Source organism: Podarcis cretensis (genome assembly GCF_951804945.1).
Source record: "Podarcis cretensis genome assembly, chromosome: 16".
Lineage (NCBI taxonomy): Eukaryota > Metazoa > Chordata > Lepidosauria > Squamata > Lacertidae > Podarcis > Podarcis cretensis.
This window is the reverse complement of record NC_137186.1, coordinates 40,957,075-40,985,038: the sequence shown is the minus strand read 5'-3', so window position 1 is coordinate 40,985,038 and position 27,964 is coordinate 40,957,075. Positions and strand designations below refer to the sequence as shown.

Sequence of the window (27,964 nt, the reverse complement as noted above, 5' to 3'; positions counted from 1 at the left end):
AGCATCTTCTTCTCTCTTTTGGCAGAGGCTACCAAGAGGAAGAGGAGAAGCCAAATGGCTTTTCAGTTCAAGGGTCAACCAGGAAGAAATATGGAGCAAACCCGTTTGCTTATTGCATTTATAGCTCACTCTTTGTCCAAGGAATTCAGGGCTGCAGAATATGTGGTTCTTCCTTCCCCAATCATTTTATCCTCCCAAGAACCCTGCGGGGTAAATTAGGCTGAGAGAAGGTGACTGGCTCAAAGTCATCCAGTGTGAACTTCGTGGCTGGTTGGGTATTTGAACTCATCCATCACTCTAACCACTATACCATGCTGCTCTGCAAGTGCTGACTTTGATTAATTGGAATGAGAAGCACAGGATGGCAGGATTGTTGAAGAGGTGGGGTTTTGTTTGTTTTTTTGTAAAAGGGGGCACTGCCTCGCCCTCTGAATCTGTTCTGTCCCCAAAGCCACAGTGCAGAGTCTCCACAATCCTCTAGGCCTTCTTTACAAAGCCAGCATATTCCCCGTTCTCGCTGGGGAAAGCATCCCGGATTTTCCACCTGCAGCAGTTGGGGATCAGAGCCCTTTCTTCCAGGTCCTCCTCCCCAAAGCGCCAGTGAATGTATTGCTTGTAAGCGCAGTGCCGAAACTGCCTGTTGCATGCCTCCCCATTCAGGTCCAACAAGGGCTCTTTGTAGAGGAGGACAAACTTCAGCATCGGCCGGGAAAGGACCAGGCGCTCAAACAGATTGGAGGTTGTGATGCAGGCCCCATTCTTCCTTCGGCAACAGAGCTGCTCCCAGTAGCCCTTGGCTGGATGACATTTCCCACAGCTACACCAGGCAGGACGCTCACAGGAGGAAGAAGAAGACGAAGAAGAAGCAGCAGGTCCTCCTTGGCTCTGGAGGGGATGCACCTCTTCAGAGTCCCCAAGAAGAGACACAACTTCATCCGGATGTTGCAGCTGGATTTTGGCAGCACGCATAAAATCACCAGTATTTCTCTGCAATCAAATCAAATCAAAATTTATTGGTCAACCAAATACAGATTATAGATGTGACGTTAACATATGAGAGTGCTGGAGGTGAATTAATTAAACGAGTTACCCAATCAGAACCCAGGGGGTGGAGTCAGAGGGACTATAAAACCAGCTCTGGGAAGAGCGAAAGGGGAGTTTGTTGGGAGTTGGGTGGTTGGTTGGAATGGGAGTGAATTGGGATAGAGTCTGTGGGTAAGTTGAGTTAGTGTAGAGAAATAAGCAGAGTCCGGAACAGTTAGGAGCTAGAAGACGAGTAAATATCTGAGAGGTAGTTTAGTGAGTGAGAGCAGGTAGCGGAAGTTATAGGTCTGGATAGGCAGCCCAAGATTGTAATTGACTGAGACCGTTTATGAAACCACACGCTTGTTAAACTACAATAAATAAACAGAAGTTTATGTTCCAATGTAACCATGACTAGACTCAGTATTGTCCCAGGTAGGGCCTGGGTGGTGGCAGCAAGAAATAAAGTGGTGGCACAGGGATGAATAGATGGTGAAACCTCTGGGGACCCTGTGTGATCGCCACAATAGACCAAAAAAAAGAGAAGAGTAAGCCAATGGATTTTAGCATGCAAAAAAAGTTATTAAGAAAAGTATAATAAAGCACATGTAATAAAGCATATATAATACATATATGTGTCTGCATATAGCTCAGTAGGCAGAGCATGAGACTCTGAGGGCTGTGAGTTCGAGTCCCACTTTGGGCAAAAGACTCCTGCATTGCTGTATTGGAAAGCTCTTATCGCAAACTTAGCTGTATTGAACATAACAGGCTTAGCCATGCTAGACAGCAGCTCTTTAATTTTGCCAGTGTCACTAAGGAGGGCTCTAAGAACGCACACACACATGAACACACATTTAATCTTTCTCCCCAGGGAAGATATTCCAAACCCCTGGTTGGGTTTTTTGCACTTTCCCAGCCTTTCCCCAGCTCTGCCATATCCTTTTTGAGATGGGTCTTGCAGGTCTCCTCTAGAGGCACCTGGTGGAGTGTTGTGAGGACCATAGGCTGGACTAGGTGGGCTTTGGCCTGATCCAGCAGGGCTATCATTATGTTCTTAGGACATCAGACATTGAAAGCTGTAGGATGAAGCCATTGCCAAAGTTACACACATTCATTTCCTCAGTCCTGCTCCAGTCTCTGACCAAACAGGTGCATCACAGGCAATGGCCCACGTAGCATGTAATGTTAAGTCAAACCATGGTTAAGCATGAATAAATGAGTGCACAAGTGCATGGGTGTGTGTGTGTTGTGGTTGCTTCAGTCCTCCCCTGGTCTTGCTGCCAGAGGAGTAAAGTGACCAGAATTTTTTCCTCTTTGTATCTGCACACCTGTTCATTCATGCTTAGCCATGGTTTTGCTTAATATGACACATGAGCCAGGGCACTGAAGGCTCTACCATACCGGTTGAGTTGGAACATAACACTAAACCATTGTTTTAGAATTGTTCAGAATGAGCCAGAGTGAGCCTCAGGTTTGTGCGCCCTGTTTAATGTATCACCCAAATCTGTGGTTAATCATAACTGCAGTTAGTTGAAACAGACCAGTTTCATAAACAGTGGTTTGAGGTTGGCTTATTTCAACTAACCATAGTCAATATTAATGCAGCTTGTCTGTGTTTAGACAACATGGCAAATGGGAATTAATCTAAAATGGAAGTGATTCCAACTTTGGAAGATTAGATAGTATATATAGTAAATAACTCATGTTAAATTAATAAATATAGTAAGAACATGGGGAGTTTATTTATTTATTTATTTATTTATTTATTTATTTATTTATTTAATGGAGCAGTTTTGTGATATGTACTCAGGAATATTCAACCTTATAGATTCTGGAAACAATGGAAAGATTGAGTTAACATACTTGGTATATATAATTCCTTTGTTTTTCTTGATTGCTCATGTAACCAATATTGTTTGACTATTATGTTTTGTTTTTATGCAATAGTTATATACAGGAATTAAGCACGTGTGTGTGTGTTTGTACACTCACACACACAAAAATGTATTTCTGTACAGATGTTTAAAACAAAGAATAATCCAAAGTGGGAGGTTTCTGTCTCCCCCTCACAGGCACACTAGAGAAGGAAAGCGTGTACAAGTTCAAGGCTTGCCAAGGCTAAACTATGGTTTAGCGCAGCCTTCCCCTAGCTGGTGCTCTCCAGATGTTTTCAAATATAGCTTCCATCAGCCCCAACCAGCAAGGGACTGACTGATGGGAGTTGTTGTGTGAAGCATCTGGAGGGCACCAGGTTGGCGTAGGCTAGCCAACCCTCTTGAAGCCTCTGAAAACGTTTCACCTGCTCACAAATCTGTATGTAGGCACAGGCAGAGAGGTACACACATATAAAAAGGAAGACCCCAACTCACGTGAATAACCTCGCCTTTAACCTTCTGTAGGCTTGTCCTCAAAAATTTGTCAATCATAAAGATGTGTGGCTCATCAACAAAAGTCACATAAAGTAGAGTCTGCCCAACAAAATAAACAAAGACATTTTATCAACCCAAGTTGATAAACTTGTTATTTCAGATGTATTAACAATAGAAGATGAGGACAGGCAGCAATTTGTTTGAATCTTACACTTACCACTATGGCTTGTTTGGACCTTTCCAAATTATCATTTTACAACTAAGCAGTAAGAGTGGAGCTGTTACACAGTGTCCTGTTCACACTTAATACTTATCCATAGTTTATTGTTGGATTGGCCATGGTTTGTTTGGCAGTCAAACCCAAAACTATGGTATATTTACTGTCAACAACCATGATCAGATGTCAGGCTTTGTTGTCAGCTTCTGAACCTTGGTTGGTTTTAACTATGGCTTGGAACTAAACGTGAACCCAGCCCCCTTCCTTAACCATGCTTTGTTTGACCATCTAACTGCAGTCATTTACTTGGCTAGTCAACAACACACAGAAAACTAGATTCTGCGGATTACCTTAACTACGACTGATTTCAAACAAGCCAACTTCAGTTCTTGGTTTCAGAGAATGGCTATTTTAAACTAACTATAGTTTATGGTAGCTACAGTTCCAAGTCTGGTGGTTAACCAAAAGCAGAAGCAAAACCTCAAAAAACTCCCCTCTCAGCTGTGTCGGAGGTGAAGAGAGTAGGACAAGGGGAGACAAGGCACACTCATATCTCACTAAACCACAGTTTAGTGTGATGTCCAAATCCAGCATTTCTTTTCTTGCAGTAAGGTGAATTCCCTAGCTATATCCATAAGTGGCTGCAGGATGTTGCAATTACCGTATTTTTCGCCCTATAGGACGCACTTTTCCCCCTCCAAAAATGAAGGGGAAATGTGTGTGCGTCCTATGGGGTGAATGCAGGCTTTCACTGAAGCCTGGAGAGCGAGAGGGGTCGGTGCGCACCGACCCCTCTCGCTCTCCAGGCTTCAGGAAGCTCTCTGCAACCCTTGGGAGCCTGGCGCGACTTCCCACCGGGCTCCCTAGGCTTGTGGATAGCAGCCTGTTCTGGGGGCTGGGGTCAGGGGAAGCTCAGGCTCAGGCCTGGGGGGAAAAGAAATTTTTTTTCTTTATTCCCCCCCAAAAAACTAGGTGCGCCCTAAGGGCCGGTGCGCCCTATGGGGCGAAAAATATGGTAATTGCATTTCTTACCCATCTTGGTCCCGGCACCATCTCACACTTTTTCTTGATGTAATATTCTTTCACTGGGTTGTACTTGAAGCAACGGCATGAATATGAAGTAATGAGAAAATCAACTACAAACTGTGCCTGTGAAGAAGAAAATCCAAGAGAATGCTGATTCATTTTTCTTAATTGAAGCAATTTGTGCTGAAATCATCCACCAACCAAATGACAAGGGATATAAAACAGTCTCTTACCAGGCCAAAATAGGAGAGTGCGGAACCAATATATACCAAGAGCTCAAAGAAATCAAACCGTCCAGCCTTTGGTGGGGGGTCAGGGTTGGAAGACAAGGAAACAGAGAACAAAAGAGATTATTGTTGTTGTTTTCTAAAAGACAGTCATTGATTTTCACCCCTTTTCTCTGAGAATGGGGAAGCCTCAGCATCTGTTTCATAGACTGAGTCAGGCCTGCTTCTAGAAAAAGGATGAGGAGAGAGCACTGAACCAGGGCACAAAACTGCAAAATACAAACAAGCTACACTGTTTCAAGTTAGAAATTAAACTGGTATAAATTCAAGTAAGGTGAATAAAATAATAAAAAAAATAGTGGCATCCAAAGTGTCAAATATGAGCACAAGAAACTGCTTCCTCAGGTCCATCTAGCCCACTTCTGCCAATTCTTTTCCTTTTTTAAAAATAAATGTTTGTTTCTATGCAACAATGAAATGGTACACAAACAAACATAAACAGAGAAAAATTCAAGATGTGAAGTTCTTGGACATGCTGCATATTCAGAATACATAAAAGTATCTATGAATTTGGTGTCTGGCTCTTCTGTCCCTTACAGGGAACTGATTCCATCCACATGCCTGCAAGCAGAAAGGAGGCAGCCATTGCTGACAAAAGAACCATCAGCATCGCACAGCATGAAGAGGATGCAATGGTGGCGAATACTCCATGTCAGAATGGCTTATAAAGGTGACAAAAGTTTTGCCAAAGAGCACGTTGTGAGCATGACCTTTTTCCAGAGTAATAATGTTCCACACATTATTGCAGCATACAGCAATCTCAAGATCAGTTTGTGTTTTCCCCTTTTGAGGAAATGACAATTCTGCTGCTGTGGCAAGAAAAACCGAGCAGCTCTTCAGATTTTATATCCATGTTAGGAGGACCCTCAATTCTCCCAACCCAATTTTTTTAAAATTTAATACATACCAAAGGAAACCCAAATGGTGGATAAACTGCTTCCTACTAGCTTTCCTTCCCATGAAAATAGACACAGATGGCAAAAGCTTAAGCCCTCTCCCCACAACGCTGGTCCAGACCAGGCTTCCACTGCCTGCTATTCACATACAAACAGTGCTTTTTTCTGGGGGGGGACAAAGGGGTACCCATACCCCTAAACATTTTGTGCATCTTTGTACTTTTGTCCATTTACTGTACAGTGAATGTGATCCGTGCGGGAGGCACGTTCGGAACCCGCAGCGCCGCGTCTGCTCATGTGCGGGTCGCGATTCGGCGCTTCTGCGCATGCACAAAGCGCGATATAGTGCTTCTGCGCATGTGTGGGCACCGAAACCCGGAAGTAACCCATTCCGGTATTTCCGGGTACACAACCTGAAAATGCACAACCTGAAGCGTCTGTAACCCGAGGTCTGACTGTATTTATTTTTCCCGATTTGAACTATAAAATGGTGGTTTTCTTGAGTCAAAATGAGAGTACCCCTAAACATTTTCTTTTAGAAAAAAAAAGCACTGCATACAAATAATATTTTTTAAATCATGCAATTGCCAATGATGTCATGCATAATCTGGCCTTCAAATTCCCATTTCTCTGACATGATCGAAAACCAACAACAGGAACTCAGGAGGAGTTTCCTTTTACCATGCCGAACACGAGGATGTCGAAGCGAATGCCATAGGCTTTGATCAGAGTTCTCTCCTCCTTCCCGCCAGCCTGCTTGTAATACTTTGCAAATCTGCAAGGACCAAACAACACAGTTGGACAAGGTATTGTAAGAGCAGTTTGGATGATGTGAGCATTGGCCTGGACGCCAAAGATCGCTGGGAGATGGCTTCCTTCCTCACACAACACACCTGTGTGGAACTTGCAACCCCCATCACACTCATTATCAGACCCCAGAACCCCAAAGAACACAAAGGCCATTGCAATTTGGCTTTTCGTACTCTGTTAGGCAAGTTCTCCGCTCACAGTACAGCAAACTCTGGTGAGTCATCGGATTACCGCCCTGCCTTGTACTAGCTGCTTTTCTCCTCACAGCATAAATGAACTTTGATTTTCCGTTGTGGGATCGCCAGTCACTGCTTCAGGCATGCTTTACTGGGAAGGACGGAGTTAAGCTTCTGTTGATGCTTCTGGCAAAGTTATTTTGGATTCCCCATGGGAAACTTCCCGTCCCCAAAGCAAGGAGCCCATTCTGATGTCTGGATTTAGAATGTCATGGAAACATGGGGTGCAAATCATCAAGGGAATATCCTGTGCAAGACCCACAAAATCACCCATTTTGTAAGCAGGATATATAAATCTCCTAAAGACCAGCCTTCCCTGACCTGGTAAAACTCCCCTCAAAGCGAGCCATTTTGCCCTAGAGAGCATCAGGCGTGGGAAAGCTGCAATAGACTGTCATATGAGGACACACCTACCTACCACCCACTCCAGCAGCCCTCATTCTCAAGTTATGGATGGGACAAGAGCACACTTCTTTCCAGCTCTCTGGTCCAGTGAAAATTGGCAGTCAGAAGAAGGTTTAAAAGAAAGTTTTAAGGAAACTCCCTGCAGCTGCTTCTTCTATGGCCAATGGAACCACACTGGTTTCCCCCTTGCTGCCCTGTTTTTCCTGGGAATCTGGAGTGCAGCCTCCCAGTGATCCCCCCTCTCTCAGCCTACAGTGCAGGCCAGGATTGGCTCCACTCTCTAGCACCAAATTGTGAGTAAAAGGGGAAGTGGGGCAGTGTAGCAGCAATCAGCAAAGGGACTGTCATGAGGCGGGGAGACATCCTGTGTGCTTTATCAGCATGACTACGGTAGGTGGCAGATGACTTTGGTGTGGAAAGCCTTTGGTTTTTCAGAATTGCCAAATCACTGAAATCCCCAAATAAGCCCATTTCAAAATGCACATTATAAGAGGGAGGGGAAATCAATGTTTTAAAAATGCATGCAAGTCAAGCAAATCTGCACACATTTATCTTGTTTGGGATAGGTTTCTCTGCTGCTAGTTTTGGGAAAACAAAAAACAATGTAGGAAACTGAAACCCTATCTTGTTGTGGCATGGGGAGAGCCCATTTCAGCCCCTCTCTGGCATCACCTGTGCCCTTTCAAACCTTTGCAGCCATGAGACCTAGAAACTAGAAATATTTAAGAGTATTGGGGGGGGGGAAGGGTAAACAAGTAAAGTGTTCAATTCTGCACCCAGCTTCTGGCTAGGACTGCTAGGACTGCTAGAACACCTAGAGGGCACCAGGTTGGGGGTGGCTGCAACACAGCAAAGTCTTCAAAAGCAGGTTTTACCTAAAATTCCAAAAAAAATACCTAAAATTGTTTCCAGGGTACAAGGCTTCATTTGTTTTTTTGTCATCCAGACGCCGGAAACCATATTTGGGTTCGCAGCGGTGAAGCCACTTGTCCAAGTTGCAGTCCCAGTTAATTTCGATGCCCACGATGCCACCCTTGGGAGAGAGAGTAAGATGAATACTTTTAACACGGGGCTGATCATCAGCAGGGGTAGACACCGTTGTGCTCCCAAGCTGGTGAAAGTGAGCAGTGGATCAGACCTTGCAATAGAAATAAATATTTGGTTCTTATGCCAATCGGCTTCCCAACCGTCTCTTCACAGACTGAAAGTTTATCAAAAGGAAGGGAGAAATAATTCAGCTTGCACTTTAAAGTGCATATGAAGAACTTCCTTTCCCTCAAAGGATTCTGGGTACTGTAACTTGATTCTGGGTACTGTGGCTTGTTAAGGATTGTTGGGAATGGTAACTCTCTAAGTGGGTAAACTAGAGTGCCCAGAATTCTTTGCGAGAAAGGATTTGCTTTGAATGTGTTTCAAAGGTATAGGCTGCACACAGCCAAGTGAGCAGACAAGCCTTCTATAGCCAAAGCAGATGACACAGACCTGAACAGCCACCTCAGAGAAGTTCTCCCCTGATGCTCGGAGAATATCTCCCAGCCGGAAAATTGGACAATGCGGAGCAGTGTTCTTGTTGTATGTGCAGGAAATATTAAAATCCGGGGAAATGTTTCTTCTGCAGAGAATGGGAGGGAAAGTAGTGTTGTTTTAATTTTGCAGGCAACACAAAATGAATTGTTTATGGTAGCTGGGCTGACTTCGCCCAGTGTTTATAAGAAAATTAAAAAGAGCTGGGGAAAATTTCTATCAGAACAGTTTTATTATGCTTTTCTTATAGTACCACTGTATCTACAGTACCACAACTCTACTGGAGGCCAAAACTACACAATATGTCATCAGCTTTGTGAATAAACCCACAAAAGTTACTAGCCTGCAAAAAGTTTTACTAGTCTGCTAAGAGGCAGTAGCCTGTGCTGGCTGCAACTGAAATAATTTCTCCTCATTTGCAGCCTATATGGAAGCACAGGCCACTTGGCAAAAAATGTTTGCAGGCTAGTAATTTTTGTGAATTTCAAAAAGCTACATATTGTGCAGTTTAGCCTGGAGTAGGATAGTGGTGAATGTAACTTTTAGAGGCAGTGGCTATGTTCAGACATCGTGGTAAGCCATAATCCATGGCTTACCATGCATGCAAGTGCTACTACACATTGCCCAACCACTCTCATGGCACAGGCAGCAAACCATGTGCTTTATCTTAGCATGATGTCCAAGCCAACATCCATGGTTTGTTTTGTTCCCAGCAACCCATGATCTGAAGCCAAGTGTCCTGGCTCCCACTCAAAACCAGTTAACAGGTTTCTTTGCTTGAAAGTGAAGAAGTGGGTTTTTATTATAGTGGTCTAACAATACAAACTCAGTGGCTAATAAAGAGCAGAGCCTGGTCCAGGCGCTCTGACAAGGCAAAAGAGTAACAGCAATAAGTTCAAAACAAAATAAAAAAATTCCTTCCAGTAGCACCTTAAAGACCAACTAAGTTAGTTCTTGGTATGAGCTTTCGTGTGCATGTACACTTCTTCAGATACATTTTGTTTTGACTATGGCAGACCAACACGGCTACCTATCTGTAACAGTTCATTAGCAAGAGTCAAGGACCAGGAGTCTGAAATTAGTAGTAAGGGTTCCACGACAGCCCAGGAGCTGTAAACTTGCTTCAATGAGTTTCCCTGCCTTCCCACCACGTTTTCAAACAAAGACAGCAACTGATCAGCTACTTGAAATAACAACTGTCCCTGTGGGAATGGGGCGGGGGGAGGACAATTTCCTCTTTTTTTATTAATGTGCTGCCTCTGTGTGAGAAACAACGCTTGACCCATCTGCCCCTCTGAATCCTCTTGCTTTGTCAGACCAAGTTGTGCCCCAGAGCCCTCCTTATTCTTTGCTCGCAGGGAAGGAGCAGCCCCCAGGACTCCCGCCTTGTTGTGTGTCTGAGCACAGAGAGGAGGAATCATCAACAGGGCTGTGCGGCATCATTTTCTCCCCACCCCGGCCATCCAAGTCATCCTCCTCAAATGCCTCCTACTCCTGGTCGGAATCAGACGCAGGAAGCATGAAACCAGGTTTTGTTCTTTGCTTAGCCACTGTGCCTTGCTTGGAGCAAAACAAACCATAAACATTGGTTTGGCAGCAACAGTAAGCTGGGGCAGGCTAGTGGTTTGCAGATTCTACTTGGGCTAGGGAAGGAGCTCAGCAGGAGAACTGGAGCAGTGTGAATGAGCCCACAGCTCCATCACGTAAACCATGCAAACAAGATGGGGGCAAATGGGCCCTAGAGATGGCTCTAGCAAGTCACACAAGCACAATTTTAAACAGGCACCCCAACATTGCTCCAGAGGCAGTAACAGTAAAAGCAATTTTCCAGAAATGAGGGCAGTTGAAACACATGTCTGCACTTACTTCGTATAATTAAATTTCGGGAAGTGAATGTTGTTTTTTATCAGCACAGTGAAGTTTTCAGCACTTCTCAGAATGGCAGGCCTAAAATGAGACCCCAGACAAGGATGAAAGATCTCAAAAAATAAGGTCCCATTTATTCAATATCATCATATAGTTTAATGATAGTATTAGCTGGAAAGCTGTGATGCATTGGAAGCTGAATTGGGGGGGGGGGAAGCCCCAGGGTCTGTGGATGGGATTCCTAGCTGTTTCTGTAAATATATTTGAGTGACTTTTATCAGTATCAGCAGGAATGAGACAGTGTCAGGGGCGCACATGCTGAATATAGTAAAGGGGGGGGGGGAGCTTGAACCCGAGGGCTGCATTCCCTACTGGGCAACATCCCAGGGGCCATATGTCAGTGGTGAGCAGAGCAAGAAGCAAAAGTAGGTGAGGCAATGGATATAAATTTTACCCGTGTGGTAGGAGAGTTTCTGCAAATATTCACACATCTCTCTCACCTAAGCAAGCAAGAGGAACGATCAGAGATAAGAGGCTGCTGGATCAGGCCACTGGCTCACCTGCTCCAGCATCCTGTTCTCACAGTGGCACACCTGTTGCAGGTGGGAAACCTGCACATTTGAACCAAAGTCAACCAGGGGGTGACCCAGAGCCCGTGAGGCCTGGGGAGAGTACCAAGGGCCAGGCAGCCCCAGCCTGAGGTCCCTCCTCCTCACAGTAAAAGGGTGCACAGACTGCTATAAAAAAACTGTCTTACTCTGGAGCCTTTTTAATTGACTCCACGGGGCACCAAGCTGCGACTTCACATGTTTTGATGGTTGTGTTGTAGTTCACACACTTGCCGGTCTGAATTCCTGTAGAGAGCAGAAATCAGCTTTCATTTATGGAATATAACCTTGTTGCTGGTTGAGGCTTTTGTTTTCACTAAAAATACCAGAGCTTTTAAACTGATTTGTTTTCATAGACACAGATTAGGATCATTACAGGTAAGGAAAAAATTATGGCACAGAATAGCAGAATACAAATCCAGATGTCATAGCAAGCAGCCACTATTCACACAAACTCCACACCAAGGGCAATCTCTGGGACACGTCACAAGCTGTTTTCGGGCCTTCTTTGCCACCCACAGGAAATTTGACACTGCCCATGAAACACCAGGATTTGAAGCTTACGGTATGTGGTTTGTAAGAAATCTGTCTGTCATGTGTATGTGTGTGTGTGTGTGTTTATAATCCTGTTGTAGGCAAAACTGGATCCAAAGTAGGTTAAAATTGACAGGCAGGTGGCAATCAGATATCATCAGTAAAGTAGCCTTCACAAATCTCCCATTTTTCATAGGGGCTGATAGAACATATGGAAGGCTGATATAAAATATGTTAAAGGCAAGTGGATGTCTAATGAATTCTTTTTAAAAATGCATGTGAAGTTACATAACTCCCAGTGTTTCCAGATCTTTTGACTATAAATCTGTGAGGTAAAGAAATGGCAGTCTTACCTCATTGTCAGGGACAGTAAGGAACCCCAGTTTAAAATCCCTGCCCTAAAGAAATCTTCGTGGCAGCTCCTTTGAATGTGATTTACACACTGAATGTATGGCAAAAAACCTGCATAATTTCACATGTCTTGGACAAATCCCATTTATGGGCCTTTAATCTGCTTTTTGGCGCATCACACAGCGTGGCCGTACCAATTAAATGTGGTAGCCCCGTATCCTTAACCAATTAGCCTTTCTTAATCAAGTGACAAGTAAACTGAACATTTTATCATAAGGTATGCAGTCATAGTCACCTCAAGTTTAAGTTGCTGTTGCAGTAAAGTTTCATTATTGTTGGCTGTAAAATTTGTTGAACTTTGTAAATTAAACTTTGAAAATGAAAATTTAAAAAGCAATAGCTTTTCTTTTACTTTTTTCTGCATCATATTACAAACACTAAACCCACATACCATTAATCTGAGGGTCCATACGACCTTTCATACAGCTCTTGTCGGTAGAGCAAACAGCTTTGGCAAGGGGAAACTGAGAAAAAGGAAAGGGGGGAAAGTAAACATAAAATATGTGTTTTAATTTCTAGCGTTGCATATTCATTTCAGACCACACCTACAGGAGCCAGAGCCCTGGCTGTCAACACACTGCATGTTTAAAACACATGGCTTCCTCCAAAGAATCCTGGAAACTGTAGTTTACCCCTACAATTCCAAGCACCCTTGACAAACTACAGTTCCCAGGCTTGGTTGTATGCTGTCCTACTTTAGTCTGTCTCACTCTCAGCAAGGCCATTTTTCTTTTTATTTGTATTATTTATTAAATTTCTATACCGCCCTTCAACTGAGGATCACAGGGCAGTTTACAATATAAAAATACAAAAATATACAACACAGTAACAAACAAAAACAATAGCCCCCAGTTTAAAAGGCCCTAGATTGTTCAATTAGCTAAAGGCCTGGGAGAAGAGGAATGTTTTTGCTGGGAGCCTCAAGATATGTAATAACGACACCAGGCCAGCCTCCCTGGAGAAAGCATTTCTTTCCTTTGTCTACCACTTGAGGTGTATATATTTACAGTACACCTTATTTTCCTGATAGTAGGTTGTTTTAAACTGTTTTCTATATTGTTTTTTGTAATGTACCATGGGACCTTAGGGTGAAGGATGAAACTAACAACAACAACAACAACAACAACAACAACAATGCCATCATTAAAGAAGAGCAGGACTTGAGGATTGGGGACCAATAGCTGTGGGGTAAAGAGCTATACCAAAGCACTAGGTTCCATTAAGCCCTGCTCAACATCACTTGAAACTGCATATTTCTATCTTCCTGGTCATAAGGAGTAGGAATGTCATTTCATTTTTCTAAAATGAAATCTTAGATCCTTGGGCTGCTGAAACCTGCTACACCAGTTACCAGATTTCATGCCTGAACAGAAAACTTACGAAATGTGCAGAACAAAATGCAGCCCTGAATGTATCTTGCCAGTTGCCAAAAAGATTCAAGCTTAAACAGAGAATGCAAAGAACAAATTCTGGACTAGTTGTTGCAGGTTTTTTGTTTCTCTGAAATCTAACAAGGTTGTGATGGGAAAGATGAATCAGCACCTGATGATGTAGGATCACCATAGCAATGAGACACTAATTAAAAAGCCTTCCGTTACAGAATATGGCTTATTTCCCTCTCCACACAGATAATAACATCACTCACAAAATTGAGTTACCTCAGGGCAAAGTCCCTGGACTTGGTTCTCTGTCTTGATGATATTGGTTAGCACAAAGAATGAATTTATTCCCTGCATACACAAAAAAGGAGGCAAAAGAGAAAGAACAACTGATCAAAGGGGGTTAAAAGCGGATCTCTTCAAAAGATTGTTCCATGGGGGGGGGATCAAAAGCCACAAACCCCAAAGCCACACAGTTTTAAAGAAGGCAATACATTTATTAGTGACCAAGCAAAATATCATAAACCATCAGGATCAAGAGCTATGGAGTTATCCTCTTTTTTGTAGATGAACGTTCAACAAAGTAAAACAGAATTGGGGATGGGAGAAGATGGTTTGACAGTGGAAGATGTCTGCCTCAGAACATGGAAGCGTTTTTTTCACTGAAGGTATTCAAGCACAGGCTGAACTGCCATCTGCCTAAGGAAACATAGAATGCTGCCTTATGCTGAATGGCAATGGCTCTCCAAGGTTTCAAATGGGCGTCACTGTGCCCTACATGAAGATGTGGGAGACTGACCTACAGTCTTTCCCCTATACCAGGTGTGGTGAACCTTTGCCCCCCCCCATGTTGCTGAAGGGCCATAGTCCAGTGATCCTTTGGAGAACGGCTGTGGCTTAGTGACAGAGCTCCTGTTTTGTGTTCAGAAAGGTTCCAGGTTCAGTTCCCAGAATCTCCAGGCAGGGTTTGTAATGTACACTCAAGGTGTGCCCAACCTCTGCTTTATATCCCAAAGCCGAAAAGCAGTCACTCAGGTCACTGAAAAGCAGGTTGCTCCCTGGTCAAGGAGTTGAGACATACCTGGATAGGGAGAGTGTACTCCACTGTGTCCCAGATCCTTGCTTCCGTCTGAGAAATCCCTTTCACTTTTGTGTGCACTGAGCTGATGACGGAGTCCTTTTTCTGATAGCGTCTGTCAGCAATAAGGACAACACTGGAGAGACACAATGGAAAGGGTTTGAGGTGGTGTCCCTGCGCCCCCCCCCCATGCTACAGCACTGCCCTGTATTATGCAAACCCAGAGCAAGATACTGCCCACAGAGGGTTAGAAATAAATTGTGCCATTTTGATGACCAGGTGCGCTAAAGAGATGGGCAAGTGGAAGGATGAGTCAATTTCTCAGTTCCTGTACCACTATGAAAATTCACCTGCCAATGAATGCTTCCAAGTTACAGGAGTTCTGTCCCATCTTTTTTTTTTTTTAATGGTAATTTTATAACATAATGTACGCTTTGTGTGTGCGATGTGTCTTTTAAAAAACCCTTACCTGCGACACACACACAGCAGGCATGGCAGATCTGTGGGCCCTCCAGATGTTGGACTCCAACTCTCATCACCTCGGGCCATTGGCCACCCTGTCTGGGACTGATGGGATTTGCAGTCCATCAACATCTGGAGGGCCACAGCTTCACCACTTGTTATTCTTGCCATGAAGCAACACAGACCCACCACTCTATTTACTACACTGAGAGTGTCTCTTTAAGAGTAGCTGGTTGTACATCACGGCATTCATCAGATGCGTGGGTGGGAAAGAAGGTCACACACCAAACTTACAAAGCTGTGCTTGTCTGAAAGAAGGCTCTTCTCTTAGGACTCAGAATGCCACAAGTTATATGCTCAGAAACAAATCTACATTAATATGTCTAGATCAGTTTAATGCAGTACTTTTCAATGCAAGCAGGAAAAAAATTCCCAGCTGTGGGGTCTTTATTTCCAAGGCTGTGTGATCCTAACCTCAGTTACTACAGTTCTGTTTCACTGATTAAAATGATTTAGAGGTTACTATGTAAGACTATATACCAGCTGTTGTTGCAAATGCAAAGCTTTCTACTTCAGTGATAAATAAACAATAAAGTCCTTCCCCTTAAGTTCTCTTGCTGTAAAAACAAAATCCAAATAGCACAGGTTTAGAAGACCAGTTTAGTAGGTTTTTTCTGTTGTCCTACACGTTACACTGATTTCAGTGTGACTTACTCTTGCAGCAGTTGTGCACTCTCAACTGCAATCCTATGCACACTTAATAGGGAGTAAATCCCAGTGAACTCAGTGGAACTTTACTTCTGCATAAGCATGCATTGGATCGGGCTGTGCAGAGATCAGCAAGCTGGCAAAGTTAAATCCGATGTGTTTACTTGTACATTTAAAGCACATTTCCAGCACCCTTAACAAACTGCAGTCCCCAGGATTCATTGGGGGAAGGCCATGTGCTTTGAATATATGGTGTGGATATGACCTAAGGTCCAAGATGGAGCTATAAGATCAGACAATCCCTGCCTGAATCTTTGGCCCCATCTGCACTATACATTTAAAGCAGTGTCATAGTAATTTAAGCAGTCATAGCTCCCCCCAGCCAAAGAACACTGGGAAGTGTAGTTTGTCAAGGGCACTGACCCACTCACAGACCTACAATTCCCTGGGTAACCAGTACCACTGAGTACCACTCTGGGAACTGTAGCTCTGTGAGGGGAACTCTTAGCACCCTTGATAAACTACAGTTCCCATGATTTGGGGGAGGGGGGACCATGCCTGCTTAAAGTAATATGACAGTGGCAGGTGGGGCTCAATATTTGGTAAAATTGTTCTCTCTCAGTCCAGTTTAGTCCATTCATCCCGTGTCTGTGATAAGAGGAAAGTGCAGTAGTAATAACAATAAGAGTTGGGACAGTAGGGGTTCAACTAGACCCACACCCTGCTCTGTGCAGGTTCTGCTGTGCAGGGTGCAACAAAAGCATCCCTGACAAATGGCCATTCACCCTTCTCCTGTCCTTTGCTGTCAAGTGAAGGGGAGACCACAGGCAGTCTTATTCCGCTGTTGGCTGGACTTCACCTTCAAAAACACCTCCTTTTTAGCTGAAATCTTATTCCCTAACAATTTCCACAAATTGTTTTTTCTTTCCTTTTGGAGCAACAGAGAGCAAACCTGCTCCATGTTCCACATAACAGTTCTTCAGACCTTTGAATAGTGCTATCATGTCTCTCCTTCATCTTCTCCTCTTTAAACTAAACATACTTAGGTCTTTCAACTGTTCATTGTACTATGGGGATTTCCAGAACCCCCAAACCTCCTTTGGGCATGCTCCAATTTGCATGCTCCAATTGTCCTTCCTAAAATGTGGCACCCAGGACTGGAGCTTGATCAGTGCAGAACAGAAGCAGAGCCATTACTTCCCATGACCCAGGCATCAAACATCTGTTAACATAGCCTAAGACTGCATTAGCAGCCTATCTTATAAGGTTGTTGTTGTTCTAAAGATAACATTATTACATGTGAGCTGCTTTGAACACTTTAAAGCCCTGTATAAATAATGTGGTATCTTCTTGTTGGCATTCATCTGTCTCAAGAAACAATGGAGGAGAGACAATGGAGTGCGCCTCCAGGGGGAAGAGTTAAACCACTGTGTTAGCAGCACCAAAGTGACCTTCCTGGGGCGCAAGCCTGCGCAATGTGTATGGAGGTCCTAGGCTGGCCAGACGACAAGACCCACCTCTTAGCCTCGTTCATGTGGTCCAAAGGAAAGCAGAGCAATACATTTGACACCAACTTGGATGCAGCACTTGCCGGAAGGAGGTGTACAAGGCTCAGTTAAGGAAAAAATAAAGCTTGACACTCTGGATTTGTGTAGCATTTACTCCTGAGCCTTTTCATCTCCCAAAGATGTCCCACAAGGCAGCAGAGGCTTAGGAGTTTCCTTCTCCTAGATGGGCTCCCTTCCCAGGTGGACGAGCCCCATCTGCCCCTCACTTCCTTCTATAGAATGTGCAGAAACGGCACGTGCATCTGCTCCATCCGCCGGAGCCTGTCTCTGCATGCAGGCAAAGTCCCTCATTCACCAAGGGTTTGAGACCCATTGACTACCCTCACCTGGTTTAGCCAGCCAGCCAGAGCTGGCCCCAGGTTTTTGAACCAAAATAGCCACTGTAAGGAAGAATGGTCAGTCCTCACCACAAATTTCCTACCATACAGATAATAATGAAAATGTCCTATGAACTTTACAACTGCCGGGAGTTCTTTCCTAGAAGTGCAGAAGTTTCTCTCTACGGTTTTCAGGCTCTTACTGAAATAAGCAACAGGCTTCTCTTGTCCTGCACATTCCTGAGACAGTTTAGCCCTCATACCATAAGCGTCTGTATCTAAAACGAATCATGACTGCTGTTGCCTGCTGACAGCTACTAGGAGTCACAGGTGAGATTTGAGTGCAAGGTGGGGAATGTGGTATCACTGACAATAGTGATTAAATTTATACATTTAACATGCTTTTGTTAAAGCAGTATCTTATAAACTGTCGCTAACATTTTTACCAGCTTTACTAACTTTCAGACAATAGATGGAACTACTAAAACAACTCTTGGATATAGTTTAACTGATCCAAGCAGACAGAGCAATTTGCACAATTCCACCCCAGCCTTCCTTATCAACAGCTAGAGATGTAAATCCCATGGATTTCGCTGGAGAGCTCTTTCCAAGGCTCCCAACTTTCCCCGTTTGTTTTCCCTGTTGCCGTATCTGAACTTTTCCTGTTCCACTTACCAGACATACATGAAGACGACAGAATGGATGGCCCACTTGAGGCTCCCGTAGTAGACACTCTGAATGCGCACAACCTTGTTAGTTTCATATTCACAAACATTCTTCAAGCTGCAGCACCCGGCCATGGCGGAGGAACAAAAAAAGCCTCTTACAAACTGCACACTCTCAGACAGCACTGCCGCTGGTGTTTCTGGCCACCCACACACTCACAAACCAAAACCACCCCACTTAAAGGCACAGTAAGAAAGCCATGCAGGGAAGTTAAGATAAATCAAAATAGTCACATGAGCTATAATTCAGCTGCTGTGCAATCACCTCCAGACTGTTATTTTGTGGGAGGGATTCAAGTGTAGGTTTGCACAATTAAAATAGATTAAAATGCTCTGTGGCCTTGGGGCAACCAATGCACTTAACACACAAACACTTTTTTGCAGTTAGGAAATTAATGGGGAAACACATTGAAAAGTGGGGGACAGACAAATTATTAACAGGAAGATGAATAAACACCCCACAAGCAAATCAGGTAAATATCATTGTATAACTTCACCACAAACAAATCAAAATGAATGCAGATTAGAAGACTTCTGCAACTTCTGGAGTGTTGGCAGATCTGTTTATAGCCACACACAGCCATTTTCACCTCCTCACCCTTCCTTCCTTCCTTCCTTCCTTCCTCCCTCCAGTCCAGCTATTTAAAACAATAGCAGCAGCATTTTTCTCATTTCCGTATTCAAACTGTTCAGGGTAGTCCAACTTTCCATACCAAGTGGGCTGCAAGAGCACTTTACTGCCTTGTTGGGGGGTGGAGGCCCAAACTGGACGACCCCCACCTCCTCGCGCTACCTTCCCAAAGCCAACTAAGCAAGGCACTGGGCTTTAGGAAGGAGGCACAAGGCTCTGGCAGGACCTTGAGAGGCAACAATTGCACACCGAGGCAAGAAATTCCTGCCAACCTAGCAGTTCAAAAGCACGTCAAAGTGCAAGTAGATAAATAGGTACTGCTCCGGCGGGAAGGTAAACGGCGTTTCTGTGTGCTGCTCTGGTTTGCCAGAAGCGGCTTAGTCCTGCTGGCCACATGACCCAGAAGCTTGGCCAGTAAAGCAAGATGAGCACCGCAACCCCAGAGTTGGTCACGACTGGACCTAATGGTCAGGGGTCCCTTTCCCTTTAAGGCAAGAAATACCCTTGTTATTTCTGTTTTTGTTATTATTTGGGATCTTTTGACAAAGGGCGATATATAAACTGAATTTATTATTATTATTGTCATTGCAAACCTTACTGTTATTGAAGTGCTAAGTAGAAGTGGTGTTCCTACCAATTCTATTTTGACTGTGACATTTGGTGTAAACCGCCTTGAGATTTATAGCTGGAAGCAATAAATAACACCACCCCGCTCCTTCCCCATTATTATTATTATTATTATTATTATTATTATTATTATTATTAGGGGGCGGCATTTATCGTGCGGCAGCAGGGAAGGAGGGCTGCTGCTGCACGATAAATGCCGCCCCCTAATAATAATTTCCTCTCGCCCTCCGCGGCGCAGACTGAGCGCCAACCACCCGGCAGATACTAATCTCTTTCTCCCGCTTCCCGCCTCCTTCGCCTCGCGCAGCCGCAGTCGCACGCTCCCGTCGCAGCCCCCGTCTCATTGTCGTCGGGGCTGGGGGCGTGTCCTCAAGCCGTAGGCGCGCGTCTTGGTTCTTTTCCGTCCACGCTGCCGCCATTTTGGTCACGTGAGCGGAACTGCCTCCTCCTCCTCCTCCTTGGCAGCAACGGTACCCTAGCAACCGTTACCAAGGGCCCCGGCACGAAGAGGCGGGGAAGAGGTGGCAATTTAGAGGGGGCGTTTCGGGCGAGGGGTTGAGGTAGTGGGGGGGGGGGGGAAACCTGGGGGTGTTTGTGGGAGAAAAGAGCGGTGTGGGGAAAGACTGGCTAATCCCTTTGGAGAAGGGCGGTCCGGGAGGGGGAAGGACCCGGAGGAAACAAGGCAAGGGTCGCCATGGCAACCCCCGCTTGCTCCAGTTTGACTTGGGGGAATCGCTCTGGCCTCTGGCGGGGCGAATCTCCCCCTTCAGGAAGGGGCGGGCGCGCGGTTCCTGCCTGTGATAGTAGGAGGGGCCCCAGGAGATGGGATCTGTTACCGTTTTATTCCCTTTGGAAAGCTCAGTGCCGTAGAAGCAAACGTGGAGAGACGGGGCTTGCAGCCAACACTCTGACAAGAAAGGGAGAGGAAGAGAGGTCTGCATAACAAACAGGCTGCAGCAGAGTTGGGCCTTTCCCCCGTGGGTGGGTAAAGGGGACACCCTTCAACGTGAATGTGAATTTTCCCTTGGTATAGTAGGCTGATTACTGTGTTTTTTTATTGCATTTGCATCAGGGCAGTTTTTTGTTCATCTTGCTCTCTAGAGGTAGACTGCTGCAACACACAAATATTTCATCTGTCAAACCTACAATAGAAGCAGAATGCAACACCTTCACAACCACCTGTCTGAGGTTTTAATTTTTTTAAAATGTTTTTGCAATGATTTTTTTGACTCGTGTTTCATGATGCTGCTTTGTCTCTTCTGCAGATAGCTCCAAGAGTGCCACTATGAGTGACCAGCTAAAATTTATTGTTGAGAAGCTCAACAAGGAGCCCTTTAAGAAGAACTTCAATTTAATCACATTTGACTCATTGGAGTCAATGCAGCTGTTACAGCTGCTAAATGATGTTCTGGGAGAGATTGACCCAAAGGTAAAGATGGAAAATTAAGATGTTGAACTACAGGTGTCAAGAAACTTGTTGATTAATAATTTGTCTCAAAGGTTTATATCCTGCCTTCATATCAAACGATCCTCAAGGTGGCTTGCAGTAAATTATAATAAAACGTGTACCTCAAGTTGTCAGGCTGGTGGAAGGGGCCAGACAAAGTGTGTTTCCCATTGGCTCTGCGATTCCAAGGCAAATGGCGACCCTGAGTGTTCTTTCTCCCAAGGATGGGGTAGCAATTTTTCTGCAGCTGCTAATTCTCTCGCCAATGCAATGGATGGCACTGATTATTGGACCTAACTTAGTCATCTTCATTAATTTCAGTGGGTTTACTCAATGGGTTTATTCAACAAAGAGTAAAACTTGGTTGAATACTACCCCAGATTCAGAACAAACCAGGATCTTAAACCAACTTCAGACTGTGGTTTAAGACCTATTCTGAACTTGCTAATCATAGTTTCCAATAATGGGAAGCTACAGTTAACTGAAGACTTCCTGGCTTACTGTAGCACACCAAGAAGGGAAGAGCGAAGGGGCACTTTTCCTGTTTCAGCTTATTAAACAGATTTGATTGCCTATGGCATGTTTATTCCAGCATTCTTTTCTCTTAGTGGCAAACAGATTCCTATAGAAAGCCCCCAAACAGAACTTGGGTGCACTAGCCATTTCTCTCTTGTGTTCTCCTGCAACTGATACTTGAAGGCACACCACCTCTGATACTAGAAGTAATATAGGTATCATTATACCTTTATCCTCCATGAATTTGTCTAATCCCCTTGAAGAGCCATCCAGGTTGGTGGCCACCACTATCTTGTTGCTGGGTCTGGCGCTCTGATTTGACCTGCCTTCTGTTTCTAGGCGTGACTGACCAGTCCCCCATGATATCGCCATGACCCCCCAATAACTTCCAGAACAACATTGCATTGAAATGCTTACCTTTTTAAAATGTATGCAGCCACAAATTAATGGATAAACACTCTGGGCACATAAAAAATGAAAAGGTCAGAGCCAGCCTGCCTGCCTGCCTGAAACTTGGGGAGGGGGAATTGAGTTGCAAAGTTTTGTGGCATGGAAGATGATAGTGGCCTGGATGAAACCTGCCTAGTTATATGTGCAACACCTCACTTAGGAGATTCAACAGTGCACTAATCGTTAATTAAAATCCATTCTTCTTTGCTTTACTTGTGAAATGAAGCTTGTCTTGTTTATTATGCCTTGGTTATTTTAAAAATTTTCAGCAAGTTGTTGACATTAGAGAAGAGCTTCCAGAGCAGACGGCTAAACGGATGTTGAGCCTTCTTGGCATTCTTAAATATAAACCTCCAGGAGGCACCAGTGACTTGTAAGTATTTATGTCCTGTTGATAGTTGTACAGTACAGCCACTGTTGAAGCTATCTGAACCTGTAAAAAGACATAGAATTAACATATAATCAATTCATCTTGTCACTTACGGGAGCATAGCTTTGACTTGTTTGCCTATTTGTACTAAATTTGTTTCTTATCATCCAATCCTTGAGACATCTCCACTTTAAGAGTGAATGTGTTTCAGGGAGCACTGTCAATTGCTTAAAAGTTAGGTATAAAGTTGAATTTAGAATAGTCCACACTGAATGTGGAGTCCCTGAAGGTGTGCTTTCTGTTAACTTTCCAGAGGCTGCAAGCCTCTGGAAAATATGTCTAGTTGTCTTTCAAATATTTATGATGTGTTGTAAGTTGCTCTTTGTTGCTATATTCCTTGTTTATTCAGTAGCGTCTTTTCCTGATACTGGGCACTAGAGGGTGCTATTACATTAATGTTTATTGTGTGTCAGGTCCCCTACCCTGTAGGTTTACATTCTAAAATAGAAAATGCAGATTCAAATGAGCAAGAAAAATATAGTGCTCCCTAGTATAATCTTACTAAATGCCAGCTTACATCCATGTGTGGGACAAACGGCTTGCCTTTGGCAGCCAGTCAAATGATGGATCTGGTGCAGAGGCCCTCTCTTCACATTTGCATGATTCCAGGGGAATGATAATATCAGACTCATTCATGGTGTGGCTATTTGATACAAAAAAGCAGGTCCCAACACTCATGGATGCGACTATGATGCATTTAGATTACAATTTGGTGGCTGCCGCTCAGAGCTTGATTGCCTGTGTCCCATGACAGGCAAAAGTGAGGAGGATAGGGCTTTGAGAAGGGAGCAGTAAGGACTAAACACTGGTAGCACAGAAACAAAGCTGCTTTGCAGGAAATGTAGAATTTTTTCAGAGAAGGTGGGTGGTGGCTGAGGTGATGTGCGTGTGACTTTGTGTGGAATGGACTAAGATGGGAGAAGTAATCAAGGCAGAAGTGGACTTGGGATAGGGTCAGAAGCAAGCTGGGCCAAATTACCGTAATAGGAGCCTAGAAGGGGCTGGATGGAAGAGTTGGAAAGGCTTGACCTCAAGTGGCCTGCAGTTTCCCTGAACATGCCGCAGACCAACCCATAATACTTACTCTTTACTACACGTTCTTATGCACCTCTTTCCTTATTATCCATTTTATTTTTCTGCTGCTTTTATGAAATTGCTCTTTCTAGTTTGTGTGTATGTGTGTGTGTTTTATTTTTACTTAAGCTGCCCTGCTAATGGATTGGAGAGCAAAATATAAAATTTAATAAATGAATCCTTCCCTGGTATTCTTCTTTCCTTCTCACGGTTTAATAAAATTTGAAATTTTGCAAATTTTGAAATCTATAAGCTAAAAAGTTTATCGTGCTGCTTAAGAAAATTTGTGGAGGTTTGTTCTTACCACTGTTCTGTAGTTGCAGATCTTTTTGGAGCAGTACTAAAGGTAAAGGTAAAGGTAAAGGAGCAGTACTATAGTAGGTTAAAAGCCCACGTCTAAGCATTTTACTCTGAATTAAGTCTTGCGATGGTCAGTGGTGCATGCTTCCAAGAGCTTGTGTTGAAGATAGTTTGGAACTTACAGTTACTGCAGAATGCTGCTACTTTGGTTGCAGAGTGATATGCCAATTCAGAGTTTTGTTCTGCCCTGGCTGAGTTATTAACTCCTGAGCCCGGTTTAAGGTGTTGTCATTGACTTATAAAACCCTAAATGGCTCAGGGCCCATATACTTGACAGAGCACCTCTTATATTGATGGGCAATGCCCAAGGAACAGGATAAGGGACCCCTGGATGGTCCAGTCGAATTTGACTATGTGGTACAGTGTTCATCTTTGCAAAGTTTGCTTTGCAGATCCTGTGGCCGGTATGACTAAACCACTTCTGGTGCACAGAACACCGTGACAAGTGCCAGAACGCATGGAAACGCCATTTACTTTCCTGCCACAGCAGTACCTATGCATCTACTTGCACTGGTATGCTAGGTTGCCAGGAGCTGGGACAGAGCAAAGGGAGCTCACCCCGTTGTGCAGATTCAAACTGCCAACCTTAAGATTGGCAAGCCCACGAGGCTTGGTGGTGCCACCCACAGTGCCACCCGCGTCCCAGCCCAAGGAACAGTGACCTTGTAAAGGTGTCCTCTCACCCTTTCTCTGGAGGTTCCTAAGTCTTCATAATTGCTTCAGTTTCTCCAGTTCTTGAATTTATTTATTTATTTATTTATTTATTTATTTATTTATTTATTTTTGCTGTCTTGAGGATGTGTTTAGCTGGATTTGATCTCATAAGTACAGTCTACGGAAATTTTAACTTCCTGCTGTTGTAAGGTTTTCAGTGATTTTATGGTTTTATTTTGCTGTTATATACTTTGTGTTTCATGTTATATACTTTTGGTTTGTTGTATATTTTAAATGTGAACTACTTTGCGATTCCAAATAAATAGTAGTACAGTCGTACCTAGTTTCTCGAACAGAATCCGTTCCGGAAGTCCGTTTGACTTCCGAAAACGTTTGTAAACCAAGGTGTGGCTTCCGATTGGCTGCAGGAGCTTCCTGCACTCAATCGGAAGCTGCGGAAACCACATTGGATGTTCGGGTTCCAAAGAACGTTCGCAAACTGGAACACTCACTTCTGGGTTTGAGGCATTCGGAAGCCAAAACATTTGAGTCGCAAGGTGAACCAAGGTACGACTGTATATAAATTGATTTGAACAAACAAACAAATGTGTTTTAGGATTGCAGTCAGACATAATTTCTCAAATTTCTGATTAATGAGGAACACTCCTTTTCTGAATTAAAAACAGGGACACCCTAAACACTTATGCCTGCTAACAGTGCTGGAGCACATTAGTTGCATGCAGAAGACCTTAGTTTCAGCTCCTGGTATCATCAGGTAGCATGAGGAAAATTCTCAGGGATGATTCACACCCTGGCCGGCACTTTCTTGATCTCCTGCCCTCAGGCAGAAGATATAGAAGCATGTTTAGTCACACCAACAGAGTAAAGAACAGCTTCTATCCGTGGGCTGTTAGGCTGCTGAATGAAAAGATAACAACAGGGCAACTGACTTTCTGGTTTGGTGGGTGTGCGTCAGTAAACTAGGGGAATTAAGACTAAGAGAGCTGAGTGGGGGGTGCTCGTGTAATCTCACTGTATACAAGTTGTAGAAGTGACAATAAAGTATTTCAATTTCAGTTTCAATCTTCTCCTGAGAAAGCCACTGCCTGTTAGAATAGACAGTACCAGGCAAGATGGATGAATAACAGGGCCTAATGTAAGATAGCTTCCTATGTGCTCTCACAGAGAAAGGCCACACTTCTGTGTGTCTGCTGAGTCACTGCTTTAGCATGACTCTTTAATGGAAGGAGGCCAGCCGGGAGCAGCAACTTGTGCAGAGAGGCATCAGCCTGCTTTAAAGGCAGAAAATTATATTGCATCTTTGCTCTCACAGTGATTGAATTATCCAGAGCAGTGACTCATGCAGAGACACAGCAGGCAGCCGCAACCATGGGCATGTATTTCAAGGATGCCTACAGTTCAGGCTTGTTGGATCTATTTTGTCTTTTACTGGAAGCCTAAGATCTAGCAACTACTAGAGTCAGGTGGGAAAGATTCACAGTTAGTACTGAAGAACTGGCTTCTTCTGAGCACATTCTGAGCTTAGGAACATGTTTTCAGTACCAGAACTGAGTTCATTCTCCTTTCACGCAAAAGCACACTTCTGGTTATCCCAAGCTTTCTTAATTCAAGCAATATAATTTAGGGCAGTGGGGTGAGTCATTTTGTGCTGCTTTGTTAAATTATTGGCATGAGTTTCTGACTCCCAATCTGTTGCAAATTGCTCTGAGATCTAGCAGATGATCACATTCTGCCTTCTGGTGTACTTGGGACTTACAGAGGCCTTTTTTTGTTTCCCTCACAGCTTGGGAATGATTCAGTTAAGAGAAAGATCTGTGATCTACACTGTCCCTTGACCAATGGCTGTAGGGAAACCACTGTCTTTCAGCTTATCTCTCACAAACACAATCTGTAAATTGAATGTCAGGAGCCACAGTGCTCTGGTGACTCTGTTGCATGTCTGGCAAAAGTAAACACAGCTGGTCTGGAAGTGACATGGTACCCACGTCCATTCACAGCTAGGTTCAAAAGCTCCAGTCGGGATGAGGGCCTGGGGAGAAGTGACATCAGCCATGCAAAAGGCCCACAGAGGCAAGCACTGTCATCCAAATGCTTGTTTTGACCTTCTGAAGTCTTAAATGATTGGGGGGGCAGAATATCTGAAGTACCCACCTGCTTTCTTAGGTAAACATCTGAGGAACTGTTTTATATCCCCCTCCCCAATCACTTAGGTGGCATAAGTGAGCATATGCCTCAGGGTCTTTTGGGTTATGGTGACATGACTGTGGAGCAACCTCCTCGGTCAATTTTTGCCTTTCGGTTGCAGCTGTGGAATATTATCACATTGATGCTGCTACTTTTTAATGTGGTTTATCTTTTTTTGGGGGGGGCAGGATTCTTTTGTTTCCAGTGCTGTTGCTGTTTTTTATTTGCCTATATTTGCAGGTTGTAAAATGCTTTGAACATCAGAAAAAGAGCCAAGTAAATGTTTAGTATTAATTCTTCATCTTCTACTAAGCACTCAAGGGTGGGGTGGGGGGCTGCTGCTTATGTTTGTTTCAGACTTCTTTTCTCTCAGTAGAGCTTGATGTCACTGTTATTGTTATTATTCAGGAGTACGTTCCGCCAGGGTTTAGTCATTGGAAGTAAGCCTGTCATTCATCCTGTCTTGCACTGGCTGCTTCAACGGACAAATGAGCTGAAGAAAAGAGCCTATCTTGCACGGTTCCTAATCAAAGTAGACGTGCCAGCAGAGTTCCTTCAAGATGATGCTGTGTCAGATACCAATAGACAGGTAGCATTTGCATTTGTAATAATGTTGGTTAAAACCATGGCAGGTTTCCTTGAACGGGTATAAACCTTATATGCACTGGGAGAATCATGCAAAAAGCATATTAATGAAAGCCTTTAAGGCTGGTCAAATACAGAAAGCCAGGATAACCTGTATATAATCTGGAATTGTTTAATTATCAAGTGCTCAGGGGCATCTGCTTGGATGAGAGAGCATCCAAACGCTACCTGATGCATTTGCTGCTCTCAAGAGGGGTCAATGAGCTTTGGTTGTCCCCAGAGAAGCTTCACCTGTATAGTGTGTTGGTGGGTAGAAAGTTTGGAAAATGGCAACAGAAATAGTGCATTGCTTTGGTGTTTCCTCAAGTGTGTGCGCATACTAGGTAAAGCAGGAAAAATTGCTCTTGCCTTGCGTGGAAGTTAAAGCAAACATTTTCCCCACATTGATAAGATCCGATTGTAAAATTAAAACTAAACAAACACTGCCTTTAGAGCAGGGAATGCAGCTTGTATATTTATTCAGTGTGTGCCAC

The 27,964-nt window shown here is 43.9% G+C and overlaps 2 protein-coding genes across 3 annotated transcripts in view; one reads left to right on the top strand and one right to left on the bottom strand.

The window, feature by feature from the left end:
• Positions 1 to 16: 16 nt before the first annotated feature.
• On the bottom strand, positions 17 to 19,023 carry P2RX7 (purinergic receptor P2X 7). The gene is made up of 13 exons (XM_079957782.1): positions 18,403 to 19,023; positions 14,676 to 14,808; positions 13,874 to 13,945; positions 12,607 to 12,679; positions 11,420 to 11,516; positions 10,663 to 10,743; positions 8,755 to 8,884; positions 8,169 to 8,305; positions 6,503 to 6,596; positions 4,872 to 4,937; positions 4,645 to 4,761; positions 3,396 to 3,494; positions 17 to 987 (listed from the first exon to the last, which is right to left on the bottom strand). Exons 1-13 carry the CDS (start codon positions 18,525 to 18,527, stop codon positions 478 to 480), a joined length of 1,734 nt encoding a protein of 577 aa, XP_079813908.1. The 5' UTR covers positions 18,528 to 19,023; the 3' UTR covers positions 17 to 477.
• Positions 19,024 to 20,121: 1,098 nt separating this feature from the next.
• IFT81 (intraflagellar transport 81) overlaps positions 20,122 to 27,964 on the top strand; it is a 49,450-nt gene continuing 41,607 nt past the window's right edge. The window contains exons 1-4 of one of the 2 annotated variants that reach the window (XM_079957767.1): positions 20,122 to 20,270; positions 20,976 to 21,139; positions 22,393 to 22,496; positions 27,255 to 27,435. In XM_079957767.1, the coding sequence (XP_079813893.1) occupies positions 20,996 to 21,139; positions 22,393 to 22,496; positions 27,255 to 27,435 (429 nt within the window). In that variant the 5' untranslated portion in view covers positions 20,122 to 20,270; positions 20,976 to 20,995. Of the gene's footprint in view, positions 20,271 to 20,464; positions 20,644 to 20,975; positions 21,140 to 22,392; positions 22,497 to 27,254; positions 27,436 to 27,964 lie in introns of those variants that run through there. The other variant, XM_079957768.1, reaches the window with a different exon arrangement.

What these genes read in the sequence shown, in the direction of transcription:
- P2RX7 (XM_079957782.1), bottom strand. Translation starts at nt 18,527, where the DNA reads ATGGCCGGGTGCTGCAGCTTGAAGAATGTTTGTGAATATGAAACTAAC. An exon ending in TATGGACCCTCAGATTAATG is followed by an intron (nt 11,517 to 12,606) that starts GTATGTGGGTTT and finishes TGCTCTCTACAG; the next exon opens with GAATTCAGACCGGCAAGTGT. An exon ending in TCTCTGAGGTGGCTGTTCAG is followed by an intron (nt 8,306 to 8,754) that starts GTCTGTGTCATC and finishes CTCTCTCCCAAG; the next exon opens with GGTGGCATCGTGGGCATCGA.